General features: G+C 36.3%; 1 protein-coding gene across 3 annotated transcripts in view; it reads left to right on the top strand.

Moving 5' to 3' along the window:
* Positions 1 to 22,343, top strand: part of MAP2K5 (mitogen-activated protein kinase kinase 5) — a 236,955-nt gene that overhangs the window by 51,702 nt on the left and 162,910 nt on the right. For all 3 annotated transcript variants that reach the window (XM_058541929.1, XM_058541930.1, XM_058541928.1), the window contains exon 8: positions 1,169 to 1,233. In XM_058541929.1, the coding sequence (XP_058397912.1) occupies positions 1,169 to 1,233 (65 nt within the window). The remainder of the gene's footprint in view (positions 1 to 1,168; positions 1,234 to 22,343) is intronic.

Raw genomic sequence — 22,343 nt, forward strand, 5'->3', positions numbered from 1 at the left:
GGAAGTGTAGAGTAGAACAAAATATTTGAGTCTTTATTATAATTGTCTGAAAGCAAACTATTTTTTTTTCCAGGTGATATTGAATTAAAAACTCCATCCATTTTCTGCCCATGCAAGGCAGTGCAATTCCCTGGAAATTGATTTTTTTTCAGGGCTTAGTATGGCTTTTCCCAAGCTTTAGCTATATGGAAAATGACACCATTATTGAATCCACTTAGTGAATAAAGTTGGCAGTTAATTTTTAAGCAACTGGACCAATATGTAGAAAATTACTGAATGCATCAAATATAATCTGACTAGTCTTAAAATCATTTGATAAATAATTATTTAGGGAGTTCTTTAAAACTCTAAAACATTATTTTGTGGACACTAAAATATTTATTCACAATACAAGTGAGACTAGTATTTGTGGTATAACAGTTTTATAGAACCTGGGAAAATGTCCATGCTGTTTTATATATTAAATTATGAAAATGACTTTAGTTTATAAGAATCACGTGCTTGTATTTTCTCTTTATGCATTATAATATTTGACTCTGTGTATTTTAAAGTACATTGATTTGGCACTTTTCTATCAGCATAATATGATTTCTACCCAGTTATTGCTGTATACTAATTTATAGTTTCCAAAGAAAAGCTCTATCCACTCTAGGAAATCATTAACATTGTTCAGTTAGTTTGTTTAATGTTAATTATAGGGTCACCTGAGGAGTTTTCAGGGGCTGATTTATTTACAAATGGTGCATTAGATTACCGGGCGTGTGTGTGTGTGTGTGTGTGTGTGTGTGTGTGTTGACTTCCCACGGTTGACTTTGGTTATGTGCAATGCTGTTTGACATTGGTTATATGTAGTATTGGAGACTGTGTTTTTATCAGTAGCTGTGACCTGACCCTTTTGAGCTATGTTATATCATTCCATTTTGACACCTTTTATCAAACTTTAATGAAATGACCCAGGCAAACAAATTGTCATTAAACTTTCCATCACTTTGTCCCTTGGTATCGTCTTTTATAAATTGGACAGCAAATGTTGTATTGATCTTCTCGTTCTTGCAGCTGAACTTGAAATGACCCAGACTGCTTGTTGTTTATGGCCCAGAGTTGCTTTTCCTTGACATTTCCATCCACAGCATGACACTCTTTTTGTTTTTCTTTCTTTCTTGTGGAGATGAATGAACAAGACATACGGTATCGAGACACTCTTGGTCATGGCAACGGCGGCACAGTCTACAAGTGAGTAGTCAGTTTTGTTTAAACTTTCTATCCACTTTTGCCAAATGTGGGTATCCAGGTTTTCTGTGGCAGAGATTTTTAAATGACTTCTAACGCTTAGATTTTATTTCCACATTTGATTCCAAAATTCTGCAAGGCATCTATTTTCTCAGGAATTGCTTGGAAAGTGCATTTATATTGCATTTTAATATTTCTGAGTGCATCTCTCCTGGGTGAGCACTTAATAATCCACCATTAGCAAGTGTACCTTTAATTGGCCTGAAGTTTAATGCATTTTTTTCCTTCGCTCTTTAACACCATTATTTTTTTTTAACTTTCTAGCACCCTATGCTAGTCCCCTGCCTGTTTACAGCTATGCCCAGTGGAAGGCAAACCTGATAAATACCATTGCTTTGCCCTGTGTTGACACTATAAGTTATTAAAAAGCCTTCTTCCTGTTGTATTTCCTTCTCTCCTCACCCTACTCCCCTGAGAGAATTTCTACACATTGATGAATATGTTAAGTTATAAAATTCTCCCAAATTCCAGTTGCAGTGATCTTACCCTAGAGGAGTATTCATTTTCATATTAAAAAATGCTAACCATAAAAAATAGTTCTCTCGACAGGGAAGTCTTTCTCATGCAATAGTGCAAAGTTTAAACTACATAATGTAATATCTGGTACTTAATAGTCTGCAATGGTGTATGAAAAATATTCCACTAGGAATTAAAAAATCGATACTCTGTAAGAAAGCCCTGAGGGAATAATAAAGCTTTCCTCCAGAGAGCTGTTTTCCATATATGTGCTAACCTTGCATCATATTATGATTGTGTTTTTACCTTAGATATTTTAATATTGATATTAATATGTATTTTCAAAGTTGTAAAATAATTTATTTTCTGATTAGTTACTAATGTTCTTAGGATTTTAAGTTCTTACTAACCACATGAATACAGATAAAAATTGCCCTGTTGCCCTATGACCATGAAGGGTCCCATCCTAAAATCCCAGAACATCCTCTATATATAGATGCAGCCTTGGCATAGAATTAGATTTCTCAGGGTTAGAAGCTCCTTCGAACTCATCTCATCAGTCCCCTACCCAGGGTAGAGCCAGGGTATGTCCTTTCTCCTGAATACGGTCCTTTAAGAAGTTATGTTTAGGGCCGGCCCGGTGGCTTAGCGGTTAAGTGCGCGTGCTCCACTACTGGCGGCCTGCGTTCGGATCCCGGGCGCACACCGGCGCACTGCTTCTTCGACCATGCTGAGGCCGCGTCCCACATACAGCAACTAGAAGGATATGCAACTATGACATACAACTATCTACTGGGGCTTTGGGGGAAAAAAAAGGAGGATTGGCAATAGATGTTAGCTCAGAGCCGGTCTTCCTCAGCAAAAAGAGGAGGATTGGCACGGATGTTAGCTCAGTGCTGATCTCCCTCACAAAAAAAAAAAAAAAGAACTAATGTTTACATATTTGGATTATTTTTTTCTACAGATGACTGAGTACTGTGAATAGTTGGTCTGAAGGTTGAGTGCTTCCGTTGTGCTAATTCAGAGAATTAAATAATAATGTATTTCTCACATGATCCTTGGGTCTTGCCTTTAAAACATTTGATGCCTAATGTGTCTAATGACTTTGAGGCTACTGTTGTGCTTTCCTGGATCCTGCCGGCACTCCTTCCCATGCAGCCCCCAGGACTGCATAAATAGCATCTCTTCTTAGACTTCTCCTCCTTACTCTTACCTGACTTGAATTTTTACCCTGTTCTGAAGGTTCTGGGGTTCAGGTACCTTGAGAAAGGAAAGAAGAACGAACATGTACACTCCGATTTGCTTCTCTTGAGTTCCCTGGAGGGAGCAGTTTTCAAAGCCTCAACCTTTCTTGCTCTTAATGCTTTTATGCTGATAGCCAGATATAATGAAACAGGAAAGATTTCTAGCAACTCTTTGGATTTCTTTTATTGCCTTCAGATGGGATCCAAACACATTTCTTTAGACTCCTAACCTACTTCTTATTTGTGCTATTTCACCAAATGTTTAACTTTCAAGCATGGTTGTATTTTTTAATTGAAGGCCTATTGTGACTTTACTGTCCTGGTTTATTCTAGAAGAGAGAAAACATAAGACCACCAAACCCCAGCAGATAATTTTTATTAGAAATAATATCCTAGATATTAAAATTTTAATCTTTTATCTTAAAACGTAGATTTATTTAAAAAAAGGACAGAGAATAGAGGGAAGTGGAAGTAACATGCCCATCCAGCAAGGAAAAATTACAACGTAAAATTATATTAGTGTTGTTTTTTTAACTATTATTATTATTTTTTTTTTTTTTTAGATTTCGTTTATTTATTTCTTCCCCCCCAGAGCCATAGTAGATAGTTGTATGTCATAGCTGCACATCCTTCTAGTTGCTGTATGTGGGACTCGGCCTCAGCATGGCCGGAGAAGCAGTGCCTCGGTGCGTGCCCGGGATCCGAACCTGGGCCACCAGCAGCGGAGCGCACGCACTTAACCGTCAAGTCACGGGGCCGGCCCTAACTATTATTTTTAATTGTGGTAAAATACACATAACATAAAATTTACCATCTCAACCATTTTTAAGTCTGCAGTTCAGTGGCATTAAGTACATTCACATTGTTGTGCAACTGTCGACACCATCCATCTTCAGATCTCTTTTCATCTTGCAAATCTGAAACTCTGTACCCATTAAACAGTAACTCCCCATTTGCCGGGTTAATGTTGTTTTTAGCTAAGAAGCATGGCTAGAACTTCTCCTTTTATTGCGGCTGGAATATCCAAGGGAACACCCCCCCCCACACGTCCTTAGCACAAGTTCTTTAATTTGCTAGAATGCTGCAGTGACATTAGCAACTTACCCTAAGAGTTCATTTAGCTACCGTTGCTAATGCTCAATATGCATGTTGTAAGATTTAGTATGATTTAATGTATGATTTAATATGATTTAATATGGTTGTTTATGGAGGATGAGTGACAGTATCATGATTTTAGTACTTTATATAGTGGGTTTCTTATAAAAAGAAGACATTTAGTTTATCTTATTGCATAGGTGATTCTTAAGGGGAGAGAACATGAAGATACCAAATTGCATAACCGCTTGTCATTGCCTTCATTTCTGCCTGGGGTTCAATTTGTGTTGTTCTTATATCCGTGGCTTTTAGTTCAGCACAAAGAAAATCCATCAAGAAATGAAAATCCACTTTACTAAAGTCTCTATAAAACTAAGCGTTTGATGTGTTATGATTGACTTTCTCCTACACTAAGTTTACCTTAATGGTGTTGACTATAAAAATTGTGATTTTTCAAACAAAATGATTACATTGCAGGCTATGCTACATAAACTAGATGAAAATATTGGAAAATCCACTCATTGGTAACAAAACTGCCTAATGGGCCTGTTTAATTTTTTTCCTATAAAGTTTAATAAAGCTAATAAATACCAAGCAAAAGTTTAATATTTCAGTCTTATTTGCTGTACTTGATGGGATATTGTGAATTTCAAGGGATATATCATGTATAACTGCAATATATGTTACTTAATAGTTGATCACATTTTCATCCCTTAAGTTTAGATCTTCTGCCTTGTTATACAATATGAAATTCTGGGCGCAGACATTTAAACCAAATGTGGATTCTGTGTGTAGTCCCCTGCTGAGCTATTCCCTGTATCGTGATAGTGATCCAGGCAGGTAGTTTTAAGTCAGTATTTCTTGGATTACGAATTTGGGTGAAAAGGATCACAGAGGAAATGCCTTAGACTAAAGTATAGCCCAAGCCTAGGAAGAAGAGTGAGTTAGGAAAAGGAAATGGATGCACTTTCATTATTGCTCCATTTCCTGAAGTGCTACAAGTTGCTCCAAAGAAATAAATTCAGGAAAGACACATGTTCTGTTATCCTCTGAGAGATTCACAATTTCAAAAGCTTTGAGAAATAAAGGACAGCATGTGTTGTGGTTAAGTGTGGGGGCTTAGGGTTTGAATCCTGCATCTGCCACTAACCAGTTGTATGATCATCAGGAAGTTATATAATGTTTTCTGCCTCAGTTTCCCCATGTGTAAAATAGGGATAATAATAATATCTATCTTATAAAGTTGTTGTGAAGTTAAATGAGATGTTTCATAGGAAAGCCTTAGCACTGTGACTGACACTAAATGTTAGCTCCTGGAAAGGTTAGTACTAGTAATAGAAAAATCGTTAAGCCCTGTGCTTCCTATGCTTGCGTGGCCATGGATTCTTTTAGTGAGGAACATCTATAAACATCTCAAGAATTAGAGTTGTGTTGAATTAACTTTGAGAAATTCTACTTTATATTATGAGACATAGTATACTTCTATGTCTCCTTCTGTTCTCTAGTTGTCTTGTGAATATGATTTATTATTGTATCTTACATATTATCTTACATATAGTGATTTTTTTAAAACTTTCGAAGTATTTTCTCTTTTATCATAGTTTATTTTCAAATTGCTATAGGACAGCTGGTATAACTTTAAGCCATTTTACCACTGGAAAAAGCTAGGGCTCACATTGATGTGGCCATTCAGTGGCAAAGCCAGAACTCTACCCAGCATCTCTTCCCATCTCATGAGTCACTCTCTGTTTTTCCCCCAGGCAGTGTTGTTTCTCAAGGTCAAGCAGAGTCCATTGTGTTTCCCTGTATTTTCTAGTGTACTCAGCAGAGTTCTCAGGATAGAGAATGAGGCAAGTAGAGGTCTTTTTCAAGCACGTTTTAGTAGAGTTAATAGGGCTCCTTAATTGGATCTTCCCCATATCTAGGCAATTGTAGAGCCTGCATAATTGTTTTAGAACATTCACCTAGAAAAATAGGAATTTCTAAACTAAGGGCATATATTTGACTGATTAATTTTTTTTCAAATGTTAAAACTTTTGAGTACTTGGCATCCATTAACCCAATCTACTGGTTACTGTCCTCTTTTCTTGGATAGTATGTCCCATTGAAATGAACGTAATTAAACATGCCCAGTTACTTTGGAAACACTCTATGGTAATGAAGTCCAGTCACTCAGGTTCTTTGCTCCGTCAGTTCATTGTTTAATGGAGTCACTTAAGCTTTGGTTCCAGAAATGGAGTAATATTTAACTCTTAGGACTTAAGTTGTGCTAAGTCAGTTAGCCAACAGGCACTTAAGGATCACCTTTATATTATTTTTTCCTTAATACAGATTACTCAGGCTAAGACTCAAGTTGTCAGCTTTTTGGCCATGTATTCTAGTCTCTAGGTGTTTAGATGAAAACAGTAGTGAATTTTCTATCGCCAGCTGCTTTCTACAGTACAGTTAAGAGTCTAACCTGGATTGGAGGGTAGGGTTTTCTCAGCGATATAATGAGTAGCATGTGTGCTGCCTACATGGTGTTTTGAAGATTGGATATATAGCATTATTTAAGAATTAATTTGGCCACATCTAGAGACAATAAGAAGAGATATTGGTCTCTCCTCCTTTCAGTTGTCTTATCTATTTTATGAGATATTTGTTGGGCAGTTGGGTGAGCATAGTCATTGGAGATGGAGCTGAGGTCATGTGAACTATTGAGTTGTATTCTGCCCTTGTGATATGGCTGTATCGGCTGACTAAAACATTTGTGTTTTAGAGCTGAAATTGTATCAACCCATTGCAGTTACATGATTTATTTCATGAAAATTAGAAGCTCTGGTAGTCAGTTATATAAAATGAGAAAATACATGAATTGTCTAATTAAATGCTGTTTAGTAAACAAAATATTTCAAAACATGGGATTTCTGAGGGGAAAACATAATAAAAAGAATCCTTGATGAAAATATTGGGAACCACATAGTACCCAGAAAACTCTCACATCCTCTGTCACCAGCCAATCCGAAGGTGCCAAACCAAACAGCAGTAGGTCTGACCCCAGCTCTGCTGACTGCATCAGTGATCTCACTCCTTTATGTTTCTTCCCTGAAGTGCATCTTGTAAATTTAGAGTAGTTTTTAAACGCTTTTGATATTGACTCAAGAGCTAAGGTGATTGATTGATTTTAACTTTAAATTTCTAGTCAAATGAAGAGCCTTTTCCTTGCAGCCAAGATCATATTTTAAACAAGCAAACAAGACATCATCTTAATGCAAAATTAAATATTTGTATATGGCTAGATTGCATTATAGTATCACGTGACAAGCAAGGATGCTAATATTTTCAGAAAATCAATGAGCATTTGTCAAATAAAATTAATTATGTATGTTTCCCTCTCTCCCTTTCTCAGCATTCACCGTTGTGGGTTTGTTTCATACAATAATATGTATTGTATTGATTAGAATCTGAAGAATGAACCTGAGCTTGTGGTTCTCTATACCTTTCCCACCTTTGCTTCCCCCCTCCACCTTCCTATAACTTCACACACACTCATATCCATTATGGTGATGATGGATTATTGGCATCCAGCCAACATGACAGGATGTCACAGGTCGCTGAGCAGAGATTTTCAGACTCTGTTTCCACCCGAATTAACTATTATTGAAATAGTTTATTGAGATTGAAGTATTGATCATTTTCTGCAAACCTTGGCTTAAGGGAAGGAAGAGGAGGCAGTGGTGTTTTTGAAAGACACTAAATTTCATTTTAAAAAATCTCATTTATTTAGCTTTTTCTTCTTCCTATTTTATAGCCCCTATTGTTTTATTGCTTGGAAAAGGGTATCTTGGCTTTATTTTTATGACAGTATAATTATACTTCAGAAATGAACTTGATTACTATGGGTAACAAAATTGTTCTAGTATATTGGTTTGGCCGATATTGCTATACAAACAACTTTTCCGTCAATTGAGTCTGGTAAAAATCAATACATTATGGTAATATTTCAAGTAAGAATTTGCTGAATCTAAGTATTTCAACACCATCGCCTTTAAGGGAAAAGTAGTTTTGAAGTGGCAAGACTTCTTTGTAATATTTTAATAAAAATGCTTTCTTTATAAAGAAATTTAAAGTCCCCAGCAGGAGTGGTTTTGAACAGATAAACATTCATACACTTCTGTTTTTATAGAGTGGAAGAGATCTAGTTCCATTAGAAATCTATTCTCTGGCTACATTAGGAGGGTGTAACATCCAGGTTTGACTTCATCTCACAGTATGCCCCTTTTGGATTCATGTGTCTAGTTCTGGGTACTGAGTTTACAGAGAGATGCGGATAGTTCAGAGATCACCCAGAGGAGTGTGGAGAATAATAAGGGGTCTGGGAATTGTGCCTGTCCAATCCTTCATTCATCTGTTGAACAGTCGTGTTCTGAACGTGTGCTTTGTGGAGTGCATTGTGTGACTGGTGGGAACAGCCTGGCTTTCATCAGACCTGTGTCAAGAGGGTTGGAGAAGCTCTGTCCGCAGGTAAGCCCAGGCTCTCACAGTCTAGGGGAGTGTCTGCATGTGTGGTACACAGGTCCCGGGGACTGAGGAAGGAGTGATGACTTTTAGCTGTTTCCTCAGGAAGAACCAGGAAAGGCCTCATGGAGGAACTGGTATTTGAGTTGAGAAGTGGCCAAAGGAATTGGCTCACTTTTATCTGTATAAGAGAAAATTAAGGGGCTCTGTGACAGCTGACTTAAAAAAAGTCCAAAGGGCATTCCTGTAGACAGAGGAACAGATTTGCTTTGTGTTTTTCTGAAGGCTAGATTTGCATGTCTCTGACAGTCTGCCTTTGGTTAGAGTGAGTGGTGGACTCTTCCTGCTGTTCTTCTGACTGGACCGTCCTCCCTGGAGGAGAGTTGTGTCTGAGTAATCTGGCTGGGCATCCTCATAGGGCCCAGCACTGCGCTTTACCTTACTATAGGCGCTTAGTGTTTCAGGAATTAACCTGCAGAGGCAGATTCTTCTCAACCTAAGGATGGACACAAAGTGTTGTCCATTGCTGGGCAGCTCTGGGAGGTGTGAACTATCCTACCTTAGGCAGAACGACATGCCTGTGGTTCAGAACCGCTGAGGAAAGAACTCCCTCTTAGACCTGGACATGAGATGACTGCAGAGGTTACTCTTGAGTCTAAAGTTCCAGAACTAAATTCAGCATTCAGCCACTGTAAAAATCTTATGTCAGGTGTTGCTTGGTTTTATTCTTTTAAATTTTGTGTTATTGTATATTCATTTATTCATTGAACAAACACTTACCAAGTGTCACTCTGTTTCAAGGACTGTTTTAAGCATGTGCAATCAAGTAGTGAACAAGACAGACGAGTTCCCTGTGCTCCCGGACTCACACCAGTGGGGCAAACAGACAGTAAGCAAGGAAATGAATACCGAAGTAAGATGATAGCAGGCCTTGCAAATGCTGTAAAGAATGTAAAATAGGTGCTTAGCAAAGCTTATCTGAGGAGGCAATATCTGAGCTGAGACCTGATGGACAGGAAGGAGCCAGTCACAGAAGATCTAGGAGAAGAACCTTCAAAGCAGAAGAACCACTCTTGGCAAAACCCTAAGGTGAATGTGAACGTGTTGTGTCTAGGCCAGTGTGGCTGGAGTAGTGTGAGCTCAGGGGGGAGCAGAGAGATGGTCAGGGGCCTGATCACGCTGGGTCTTTTAGACTTTGCTAAGTCCTTGCTAAGAAGGCATGGTCAGTATGGTTAATGCCTTTTTACAGTGAGAAAGATAGGGTTTGGAGGGATTAAGTGGTATGCCCAAGGTCAAATCAAGACTAGAACTCAGTATCAAACATTGACTTGTACACCTTAAATATATACAATTTTTATTTGTCATTTATACCTTAATAAAGCTGGAAAAAGAAACAAAGACTATAACTCAGGTCTTCTGACACCTAGATCAGTACTGGGGACTACCCTCAAGCCAGGGTTTTGCTGTTTGCCAGAACTCTCTTATGTTTCCTAATTTTTAACCCAAAATGTTTTTGGATGTAAAATATAAATTAACATATAATTCTGAAAGTTAGTGATGCACCATCTCTAGTTGTTAATTTCAGAGGTTGTTTAGTAGATGTTAAAACAACCTTTCCTTGGCTGAGAGAATTATTGCAACATAACTTGCTATTTGGTCTATCTTTTGGTTCTTTTTATGTATCAAAAACTTAGAATTTAATAGTTGAATCCCTAGATTAATTGTATGGTTATGCTAGTGGAGGTGGTGCATTCCTTGATTTATAAGACACATTACTTTTGTTTTAGCTATTTTACAGTGTTAGAAAATTGTAGTCTCTTGGTTGGCATATTCCACAAGCAAATATTTGTATACCATAGCATCTAGGGTATTTACTTAAATTGCTTTTTTGGGAAATAATTCACTGGAAAGTCCAAAAGGCATTTACTCTGTATAATTTTCTGCCACAGCTTTTTTCATTGCTCTGTTGTTGGTTACTTTGATATAAGAGACCATGTTTCTGTTAAATTGCTGCCTTACTGGAGTGAAATATGTTTAAGTTCTGATTTGTGCACTAACTCTGAATCGGAAAAGCAGATTACTAGATTAGAGCGGGAAATAGCAGTAGGGACTTAGGCTATGGAGATTAATCATAAAGTTTTTTAAACATTAATTTGATTTTTAAGTGTGACTTTGTATTATGTTATCCTCTTGACTCTAAAATTTCCATACTTTTCCTTGTCAGTATTACAAAAGAAAGAAAGAATGTACAGTATTATTGCTAAAAGCGGAGTTCATGGTTTTTCTTTTGTGAATTCAAATAGTAAAATGAAAAATGTTCAGACAAAATTAGAACTTGCTTTAGGGCACAATCAATATAGCATTTTAACAAGCATAGTATATTTGGAAAATATGTATTGAGTAAGGTTCTCAAACATACTGATTCTATTACAACTGCTAACTGTAGCAGCAAAATGTTAACAGTATACTTAGTCAATAAACATAAAGCTCTGATTAAACCATAATTAAGTTTTCAGAAAAGTTATCTAAAAACTATGAATAAAATCTGTTTTTACCTTGTCTCAGCCACAAAATGTATAGCTAATGAAACTGTATAGTGGTAGAGAAAACGATACGTGGGATAAAATTACAGAATGAATTTTTACCATGAACACATGTACTAAGTTTTTGTACACTATTTATTTCTTCTTCTTTTTATCTTTTTTTGAAGGTAATTCTTAGTGTTGTAGAGTATAACAGCTGGGGTAACAGACTGAAAGGGCAAATGGGAAGTTTCCCTGCTTCCCTGGAAGCCTAGTCTTTCCAGGCATTGCCTGCACACACCCAAAATGTCAGAGGTGCTCAGAATCACAGTGGCTGCATTTCTGTTTCCAAACTGGGCCATCATCACATGCCTGGGGTTATCTCCCAGCAGCACTGGAGGGTAGCTGGGTGGAGTAGGTATCAGCATCCTCATTTGACCATGAAGAAACTTTAACAGAGAAATTAAGGGATTTCCCTGAGGATTCTAAGCAAGACAGGGGTAGGCCACTGAAACTCATACTTTCTTATTTCTTAGTCCATTCCCAGTGCCTGTCCTAGTAAATAATTACATTTTGGTTGTATGGGGAGTTAAAACAAGCAGATTATGTGCAAGGCTAACAATTTCTGCTGGCATTTGCTAGCAAGTATACTACAGATGTATTTTTTTATTTTTATTTTTTTGCATTAGGCACGCGTGCCTCACTGATGACCCATATAAACAAACAGCTGTCTTCCTTCTTCCCTCCTTCCCTGGTGCTTGTAATCTTTGAAGTAACTGATTAATCCAATGTCAAAAATGTTAATGCTGATCTCAAAACTTCAGTCACTTCAGCATGTAATTCTTCAGAAATTCTATCTTTGAGTTTTTTCATTGTCTGTGATTTTGTGAGTGCATTTGTGTGTGTTTAAATCGTCTTTGGAATCTTAGTGGTGTTTTTGGCTGCTGATCTTTATAAGGGAGTTAGTTTTCCTCCTTTCACACAGACCCCTCTTTCTTTCTCCTCCCATTAATCTTACTTTAAAACTATACATGACATCTTTAATTCCATCTCCTGAATGAATTAGAGAATAGCACCTTCTCTTGACTGATCTCAGAGGAGTTGAAAAATAAAATGTTGCTTACTTTTTGAAGAGAATGTTCAAATACGGTTTATATATTTTTGGAAGTCACTAAAGGTATCTCAAAAAGAACATGGTGGAATTGTGTTTAGAATCCAGACACTTTCCTTCTGTTGTCCAAAACATAGCCCCTCAACTTAGAGGAACAGTGCCACGTGCAGGGAGGTCACTCAGGTTCCTTCTTGTTTTGGGGTTTAAAGATGACTATCCCCGGATGGTGGGAGGTATCTTGGTAGTTTGAGTGTTGTTCAGTTTTCTGTGAAAGGAAATAGTCCCTCTTGGTTTGTTTTGGCCCTAGTCATGATACATCCATTTCATGAAGTCTGTTATGCACAAAAGTGCACAAAATGAAGATAAAGTGCCTCTCTCCAGTCTGACAAAAGCCATTCCTTTGCAGAATGGTAGCTGCAGTGAAAGTAAATAAATGAATGGACAGCAATCACAGCCTAGTTGATGAAACTGTTCAATTAAAGCACAGGCATTTACATGGTGTAATTTCCCTAAATTGCCAATGAGCCCCTTTAGACACAACCAGTGTTCAAATTGATTTCAGCATTGATTTTGGCTGAAGCTGATAAATTTCTGCTTGTTAGTTAAAGTAATTTTGCAAAGACTTTGTACTGCAGTATTGAAGTGTTCATTTAGCTGATGGTTAAAAGAGGAGTTATTTACAGAGGCCTCTACTGTTGTTCTGAGATGGGACAATTCCCCAATCATCTTTTACTTTTAATTTTTTAGGCTTCAGTATACCAATCAATAGGTGATTGAAACTGATTAAAACTTATCCAACCAGCTGCCTATGGCAGTTTAATTAGAAGCGGGATGATTCTCAAATTAAAGTTGTCTTATTTTCATTGCATAGCCGTCTTCCAGAAGAGTAAGGGACTAACAGTGCTGAAAACTTAGTTTGGCTTTGTTAAGGTATCTTGCAAATGTTAAATCACTCAATAGCTGTTCCTAAGGCAACTCAAACATGTGTTCAGAGGCTTTTGCCTTTGTAGAGAAGTAATAATGCTTACCTTCTAGCCAAGGAATTTTTTTTCAGGCAAGGGGATGACCTGTAGTATAGTAAGATATGTGAAAGAGCAGCTGTTCGTGACATATATCTTATTTCATAAGCACGATGAGTGCTTGAGCTTGTCTTATAAATATTGCATTACAGGTGAAACTAGCCATCATGATGTCCTATGCGTCTCCCCCCTGAAAACCATCAGCTCTGAATTTATGTTTTTTATTCTATTTTGAGGTCTTGATTAAAATCAATCTCCAATGAACGAAAAACAAATATTTTCATAGAAATACATGTTGACTTTTCAACGGTGTTGTGGGCAGGGTTATAGAAGAGAGAGATTTTTGCTTTTTTTTTTTTTTTCAGGGAAGCTTCCCCATTTTCTGTGGTGTGGGACAATTTCTTGAGTTTTTAATGGAAATGGGTTAATATTTCTGTTATGGGGACATATTATATCTGGTACTATGGGGAAGAAGGGAATGAATGGCTCACTTTTCAGAGGTGCATTTACTCTTTGACCCACTAGGGTACTATTTAGTGTTCTAGGAGAGATAATTTAGTAAATTGTACCCCAGTGGCCTGAAAAAGTTAATGCAACTCTGAAAAGTGAGTCGTTCAATCGATTTTCCCTATTGCTTTTTAAAAATCAACACTGACCATATCCAGAGAACCTTGAAGACAGCTGGAATTAGAGGATCTAGAAGCAACCAGTTAATGTTCACACAGGCTTATTGGGACATGCATTGGATTTGGCTTCAGAGGACTTGAGTCCATATCCCACTCCAGTGCTTATCAGATAAGAATCTTGAAGCAGTTGTTAACCCCTCTGGACTTGGTTTCCTTATCTGTAAAGTGGTGATAATAAGAAAATTTACCTTACAAATTTTTGTGCAAATCAAATAGCTTCTCTCTATAGAAAGCGTTTTATAAACTATAAAACACAATAGAATATTAATTGCTAGTAGAAGAAAGTTTTCTGAATAGCCATTTTTGTCTCTGATTTTGGAAAGTGATTTATTGTTAGCTTTCTACCAAGAAACTGTGAGCAGAGATTACATTGTGATCCAGCCATTTCAGGAGAGAAGTTTCCTAGCTAGTTCATCCTCACCGTATTCCTATTTTTCCCCACATGTATTCCTAACTACTCCATTTCTCTCTTTCATTCTCATCGTTAGGTTTTATAACTCTTGCCTCTATTTTGCCCATTACCTTCTTTCAGAACCTTTGATCAAGAGATCACTATGACTGTAGCTTCCTTGATCTCAAAGGTATTTAGGCCATATATTAAAAGACATTACTCTAGTTGATGTGGGAGTATTAAAGGCTTGCACCAGGCTGCATCAACTTATGGAAGAAATATGGAGGTAGTGATGACCACATTAACTTTGAGGCAGTTGTGGGAGTAAAAAGGGGTATATAACCAGAGTAAAGAAGAAGAAATGAGAAAATGTAGGGTTACAGTAGCTTTTCTCTGATTGGAACTCTTTCTGACCCTGCCAAGTTTCCCATATCATACATTAGGTTGATTTGTGAGCCCTATGTATGATCAGCATCTTGAAATTTTGTTAATATCTGTTAATCTCTGTAACTTAATAACATGTTTGATTTGACACTTAAACAATCTGGGGGGCCCTGTTGCTTAGCCACAAATTATTTTGCAATCAGTAGTCAAGCATCTGTAATGGATTTTTAGGCAGAAGGAAGGTTGGCATAGACTGCTATTTGAACTAGTACAGTTTACATAAAAGCTTCTTTTTACAACTGCTGTTTACTTTGGATTTCCTATTTTAACAGCTAGAGCCTGGCTAATGTGTTTATCTATTATGGAAGGCAGCAACTGTCAGTGTTGATTTCCCTGAAACTATTTGAATTATTTTCTGTGGATCGCTATTTTAGTACTATGTGACATATTGGTAAAATCCACCCCCAAAGAAACCGACCAAGAGAACAAATCTCTAAAAAGATCAAGTGGTAAAACAAAACTTTCATTAACTGAACCACAGCTAGTTTATATTTAGTTACTGAAAACATGTTGTTGCATTAAAATATGACATCCAGGATTTTTTAAAATTAATCTCACAAGAAAAGATTTTTGTTTTGATTGTGTATGTATGTATATACTCATATGCGTTTATGTCCTTGACTTCTGTAAGGCAAAGAAGTGTTCTACTTGTTTGGTATTGGCTTCAGAATTGTTCGGCCTTTTAATCTTTTGGGATAATGTGATACAATCCACTCTCAGGTTCCTTATTTTAAATAGGAGACTGAAAGTGTTATCACCTCATGCTGGGTGTCTCCTAGTGGAGCGTTTAGCCCGTTGATTTCCATCATCTCCTTTCTTTTTGTTTTAGTTTTCTTTTGTGCCAAGGCTGTAAAGTCTCTGAAATGGAAGAACTTCTAAGTTGGAGAAAGACGTCCATTTGTTATTTAAATGTATATAAAATTGGAGTTACTTTGTTTTGGTCAGTAAATAAAATGTCATATAAAGAGTAGGGAAACAGCATCTGTAAGTATGAAAACCAATGATCTTATGTCACTTTTGCTTTAATGGATACCATATTTCCTTGATAAGGAAGTAGATTTAATAATTAAATCTGAGTATGGCCAACTCTTAACTTTCTATGCTAATGAGAATTAAGAGTTGCATAGATAATTAAAATGGACAACTAATCAAAAATCTTATTTTAGACAATGGTTTGTCTCCTCTCAATCAAACTTTTTGTTATAATGAATCAGATCTGAGAGGTTTCTCTTTCACCTTGTCTCCTTTCCTCTGCCCTGCCTCTGATGGACATCTTGGAAATCTCTATGGCATTCAAAGATCAGAGAAGTGGGGAACCTAGAATATCCCACAAGCTGTGAAATCTTTGCCTGAAAAACAGAGAACCTGATTTTATCATTTAGGAGAGCCATTGCTATGTCTGTAGTGAGCTGCTAATAACAAATGCATTTGTAACTTTTGTTTATTTTAAAATAGTCTTTGTTCACCTTCTTCCTTGCCTCCTAACCTATCCTCTAAGAGACCCAGGGAGCAAAATAGATAAACATCATATTCTTTCCTGCTTACCTAGAATAAGACCATCCTTTCTAATTGCTGATTATTTCTTAAGCCAAGTTCTAACTATTGCTTTCACCATTTTAGTGACTGGATTATTTTCTTAGGTTTCCTATCCATTTGGAGACTTTTTCAACAATTGATAGCACTCTGTAAATAATTCACAGAGTAATTGTGTCCTTCTTTTCACTAACCTTCTCTGAAGTATGTTATGTTAGAAGTAGCGCTTAAGTCAATGGCGTTTATTCCACATGGTGTATGAAAGAATTACCCTGCCCTCTTCACAGGACAGTGGCAATACTGTTGTTTCAGTGTTCTTGTTTTGCTGTTATGATTAAAAGTTATCATAGATACAATTACTCTTGAGATCCTTGCTCCAAGAAACAAACAAATAGGAAAGGTGTTTCCCTATTCATTTTGATGACCATTTTGCTTAAAAAATGATGTTTATAACGTCATATTATCAGTTATGCCGAAATATGAAATATTTACAGTCAAATCGTAGATCAGTCCCTCCATTCTTAAATTATATCCTACCTCACAATCACTAGAGAAGCACAGATACTCCTTATTATGAATTCTTTCTGCTTATAATTTAAAATATTTGATTAGAATGTGTTCAGAAATTAATATGCGGAATAGTGCCTTCGAAATTAGATGCCAACTTTAATTTTATGAGATTATACAAGCTTTATCAGAAAATATATGATCAGCTCTAGGTTATTTATTTTGTGAACAGGAGTCAGCTGGGACAATTCATATTTTTTTGGTTCTCCTAGAATTTGAAATTCTAAGCATAAATAATTTCAGTAAACATTGTGAAATACAGATGCGGTTGATCTTATGCATGACATAAATTTGTGTGGGAGTCCAGATGTTGGAATGTGAACACAGGTTGTTTCTCCCTTATGTCCTGTGTGAATGTAGGACTTTTTAACACTGTGTTTTCAAATTTTTCTTTTACTCACTTTTGAAGATTCTTATCGAAATTCAGTTTATTCTTTGGACTGATGTATCTTTTAATAAATTCTCATTGGGATTTAGGTGAAGGTGATTATACCTAAAGCATTGTGTGTATTATACTAAACTCATCTTTAAAATTTCAAAGAGCAGATAATAGAATTAATTGCATTTGTCCCCAACTATTGCTCTCGAAATAGGTCACATGTTTTTTTGAATGCCTGCTCTGTGCAGGGTACTGCACTTGGCAGTATGGGAGATGTAACACTAACATTAGGGCCGTAGGGACACCATACTCTGGATTCTGTTGCTGGCTTACTATCTGCACCTTCTCATCTTCTTTACTGGTTTCTTCTCATCTTTCTGACTTGAATTTGGAGTGCCTTGGGTCCGTTCCTCAGACCTCATCTCTATTTAATTTAATTCTTAAGAGAGCTTTTGTAGTTCCGTGGCTTTACATATCATCTATATGTTGAAGAAGCCCAAATGCTTATCTCCAACCCTGCTCTCTGTCCTGAACTTCTGACTCATATCTAATTACCAGTTGGATGTCTTTTAGGCATTTCAGAATTACCCAAAACTGAACTGTTGATTCCCTCTGAAACCTGCTTCTTCTACAGTTTTTCCAATCTGAGTGAATGAACTCTATTCTTTAAATTGCTCATGACAAAAACTTTGCAGGCATTCTTGATCCTTCTTTTTCTCTCAGACCATCCATCATATTTACCCACAAATCTTTTTAGCTCTTCCTAAAAGCTATTTCAAGAAACCAACCGCCTCTAACCACTCTTCCTACCACCCTATTCTAAGGCGCTATTATTTCTTGCTAGGATTATTGCAGTAGCCTCCCAACTGGTCTCCTAGTTTCTATCCTTGCTTTCCTACAATGTGTTCTCTCCACCCAGCAGCCAAAATGATCTTTCTTAAATATAAGCTCTCCTCCCTCCCACCCTGGCTTCTCATATCACTCATAATGATAAAGTCCTCACCATGGCCTAAATGGTACTACACAATCTGTCTTCTCGTTACCTTTCTGACCTCGTCTCCCGCAACTAGCCCTCTTGCTTGTTCCACCTCCGTACACACGTCAAATACACACTTCTACCTGAGGACCTTCGAACTTACCATTTCCTCTGCTGGAGTCCTCTTCTTCCAGGTATCTAAATGGTGTGCTCCCTTGCTGCTCGAATGTAACCTGGTAAGAGAGGCATTCCGTGACCTACTCCCCACCCCTAATAAAAAGAAACATGCCCCTAATCTTGATCACTCTCTGTATCCTTACCTTTATTCTTTTGCATTGCATTTTCACTACCTGACATATTGTATATTTATTTGATTATTGTCAGTCTTTCCCCATTAGAAAGTGAGCTCCACAAGAGCTGGAACTTTGTCTGGTTTGTTCTCTGCTCCATCCATAATGCCCAGCATAGTGCTTGGCAATTTGAGACGTGCCTTAAGTATTTATTAGTATATAAACTAAGTATCTAAGAGGAGAGTGTGTCATATACTGTGATGGAAATTGGGGATAAAGCAATGAACAGAATGTACCTTGACCCTGCCCTTGAAACTTACAATAAAATGGGATAAGACATAGACTCTATATTAAGAATTTACAGTATAGTTAGGTAATTAGAGTTTACAATATAGTTAAATAAAGGATATACTAGTGAATTTAAATAACAATTTTGAAGAGAAATAATAATTCATAAGAGCAACACATGAAGTATCATAAGGCATTAGAGTAGTTGATGCCGGTGGATAAATTCAATCACATAAACCACAGAGTATAGGGAATCTGGTAGGTGGAATTTTAATGCATTCTTTTCCTGAATCCCACCTTCAACAGTCACGGTATCCTGGAGTACTCTTAGTTCAAACCATTCTCTGTATATACTCCGTCTATACTGGAAAGAGCACCAGGGTTGAATTGAGATAGACCCAGTCTTGAATCCCGTATCTGCCATTCATGAACTCTTGTTACCTTGAATGAGTTTCTTAATACCTTAATATCCCTGAATCTGTTTCTATTATTATCTGTAAAATGTGACTTATGATAACTTATGATATATACATCATAGTGAAGTTAGAATAATTCTGTAAACCTTAGAAATTGTTAGTTCCCTGTTTCCTTTTCCTTTCTTCCTTCTCCTAACTACCGCATTTATTTATTAGCTTCTAAATATTTGAGTATCTACTCTGTGCTAAGTATTGTGCTAAGTACTGTGTATACATTGTTGAATGAAGTAAATGTGGTCTCTGTTCTCATGGAGCTAAAAAGTGCAGGATTGTATAGCCTAAGACTGACTAGGTAAGATTCCTATATTTCTGTTCATAAATACTATAATTTTGCTATCATCTTAGCTTGAAATTGTAGATTCATCTTTCTCATCCCTATGTTCCATAAATTCTCTCTGGCCAAAGTCTTGTGTATCTGTTTCCCCTGTTCCACACCCACAATCACTACCTAGGTTTATATCACCACCTCTTGCGTAGACTATTGTAACAGCTTTCTAAGTGTTCCTTGTTTTCTCTAGTTTGTCCTCTTTTCCCGGTGTATTATAATAATATGCAGCTAGAGTAAGGATTTAAAGTTAAATTCTGATCATATCACCTCTCTGTCCAAAACCTTCAGTGGCTTTGTATTGGCCAGCAAATTGGATATATAGTAAACTTTCAACAACCGTAATAAAGCTGAAAGACAATGGGATCCTCAAAAGACTGAGAGGAAATAATTGTCTCAGTTAAACTGTCATTTAAGAGTGAGGGCAAAATAAATACATCTTCAGAAATGAATATAAAAGATTATATATATGTGTGTATATATGTATAGACACAAAAAGATATATGGATAGGGGAAAGAGGAGAGTTAGTTTATTACTCAGGGAAGTACTTTAGGTAGAAAGAAATTGAATCCAGAAAGGAATAAAATGAGAGAAGGAATGGTGACCATGTAGATAAACCTGACTATATAAAACAGCAATAGTAGTGATTAATTTAGGGACATCAAAATTAAGTTGAACAAAATATTAGACAAAGTAACATAAGATGAAAAGGAATGATTGGAATTAAAGCATTCTAAAATTTTTATATTGTTTGAGCGAAAGTGAGAGATAGCAATTAACTTTTTATTTTGTTAGCAAATATGATCGTTAAAAATGGTGTGGGTAACAACTAAAAGACAATGAACGGAATGTATGGCATCAAAACCAATAGAAGGAATAAAGGGGGAATAGTCCAGTATAGTAGAGGGAGAGAGGTGTAAAGTAAATGAATAAGATGGTAGGAATAAATCCAAATATATCAGTAATTACAATAAATATAAGTAGACTAATGTTGCCAGTTAATAGAGTGTTTGGACTGAACTTTTAAAAATACAGCTATGTACTATTTTAGACTATTTTAGGAGACGTTCCTAAATCATAAAGACAAAAAAAGGTTGAAAGGAATAGGGTGGAGAAAAGATACCAGGCAAAAACTAATCAAAAGAAAGGTGTTGTGGTTATATTAATATAAGACAAAACAGACTTTAAGGCAAAGTGTATTATTAGGGATAGAAAGGACTGCTATGTGATGATAGAAGAAAAAGAGACTGTAAATATTAATTGTCCTAAACTTATATGTAAATAATAACATAACCACAAAGTACATAAAGCAGAAAATTTACAGAATTACAAGGAAAATTTGATAAATCCACAGTCATAGTGGGGGAATGTCTCTCAGTAATCAACAGATCAATCAGACCAAAATTAGTAAGGATATAGAAGATTTTAACATCACAATTAATAGACAGGTCACATCATCATATATAGAAGTCTCCATCAATCTGATAGAGAATATACATTATTTTCAGGTACAAAAAGTATATTTTTTAAAAACTAATTATGTACTAGGTCACAAAGCAAGTCTCAGTAAAGTCTGTAACATACGGATCACTTTTTCTGACTACAATAGTTAGTTTAGAAATCAATAATAATAAGTTAACCTCCTCATACATTTGGAAATCAAAATGCACACATCTGAATAACTTATGGGTCATATAATACATCATAATGGAAATAAAAATATTTACAACTGACCATTAAAGAAATACTATATATGAAAACTCATGAGATGCAGCCAAAGTCATACTTAAAGGATAGTTTTTTGTACATACAGTAGAAAAGAATAACTGGATAGTGATAGGCTTAGCATCTATCTCAAGAAATTTTTTTTTAAAAAAGGGAAGGGGTTAAACCCAAAGAAAGTGGAAAGAAAGAAATACTAAAGAAAAAAAAGCAATGAAATTAAAATTCAAGGAACAATTCAAGAAAACCAAAAGCTGGTTCCTTGGGAAAATTAATCAAGTATAACAGAGAGAAGACACAAATAACAAAGTTAAGATTAAGAAAGGGGACGTAATTCTAGACAGAGCCGAGATTTTAAAAATAAGAGGATACAATGAATAACTTTATGTCAGTAAATTTGAAAACAGAAAATGGACAATTTCCTAGAAAAACTTAAAACTGTTTTAAGAAAAATAAAAAACAAAAATAGACTTATAGCAATTAAGGAAATTTATTCATTCATTCATTCAACAAAAATTTATAAAATGTGCTCACACAGTTTTAGGCACTGGAGATACAGTAGTGAACAAAGAAAAAAAAAGGAGGTCTCTGTTTTCATGGAGCTTGCTGTCCAGTAAGAGGAGACAGATAATAAATTAATAAATTAGGTGTTGATGAATTCTGTGAAGAAAAAGAAAGGGAAAACGGGCTGTTTTATGTAGGATAGTCAAAGAAGTAACATTTGACCTGAAGGAAGTGATAGAGCAAGCCAAGTTCATATTGGAGGAAGAGTGATCCAGGCCTGAAGAGTAGGTACAAAGGTCCTGAGGCAGGAGTGTGTCTGGTAGAACTGAGTGAGTATTGTGTGTAAGAGAGACTGGCAGAGCGGAGATCAGTGAGGTAACCAAGGGCCGGATCATGAAATCCCTGTAAGGACTTTGCATTCAGCAGTTAGAAATCTGCCCATAAACTGGAGATGATGATAATAATTCCTACTTATGTTATATGTCAGTGATATCTCAATAAAGCTGGGGAAAAAATAACTCCTACTC

Source organism: Diceros bicornis, chromosome 5 (genome assembly GCF_020826845.1).
Source record: "Diceros bicornis minor isolate mBicDic1 chromosome 5, mDicBic1.mat.cur, whole genome shotgun sequence".
Taxonomy (NCBI): Eukaryota; Metazoa; Chordata; class Mammalia; order Perissodactyla; family Rhinocerotidae; genus Diceros; species Diceros bicornis.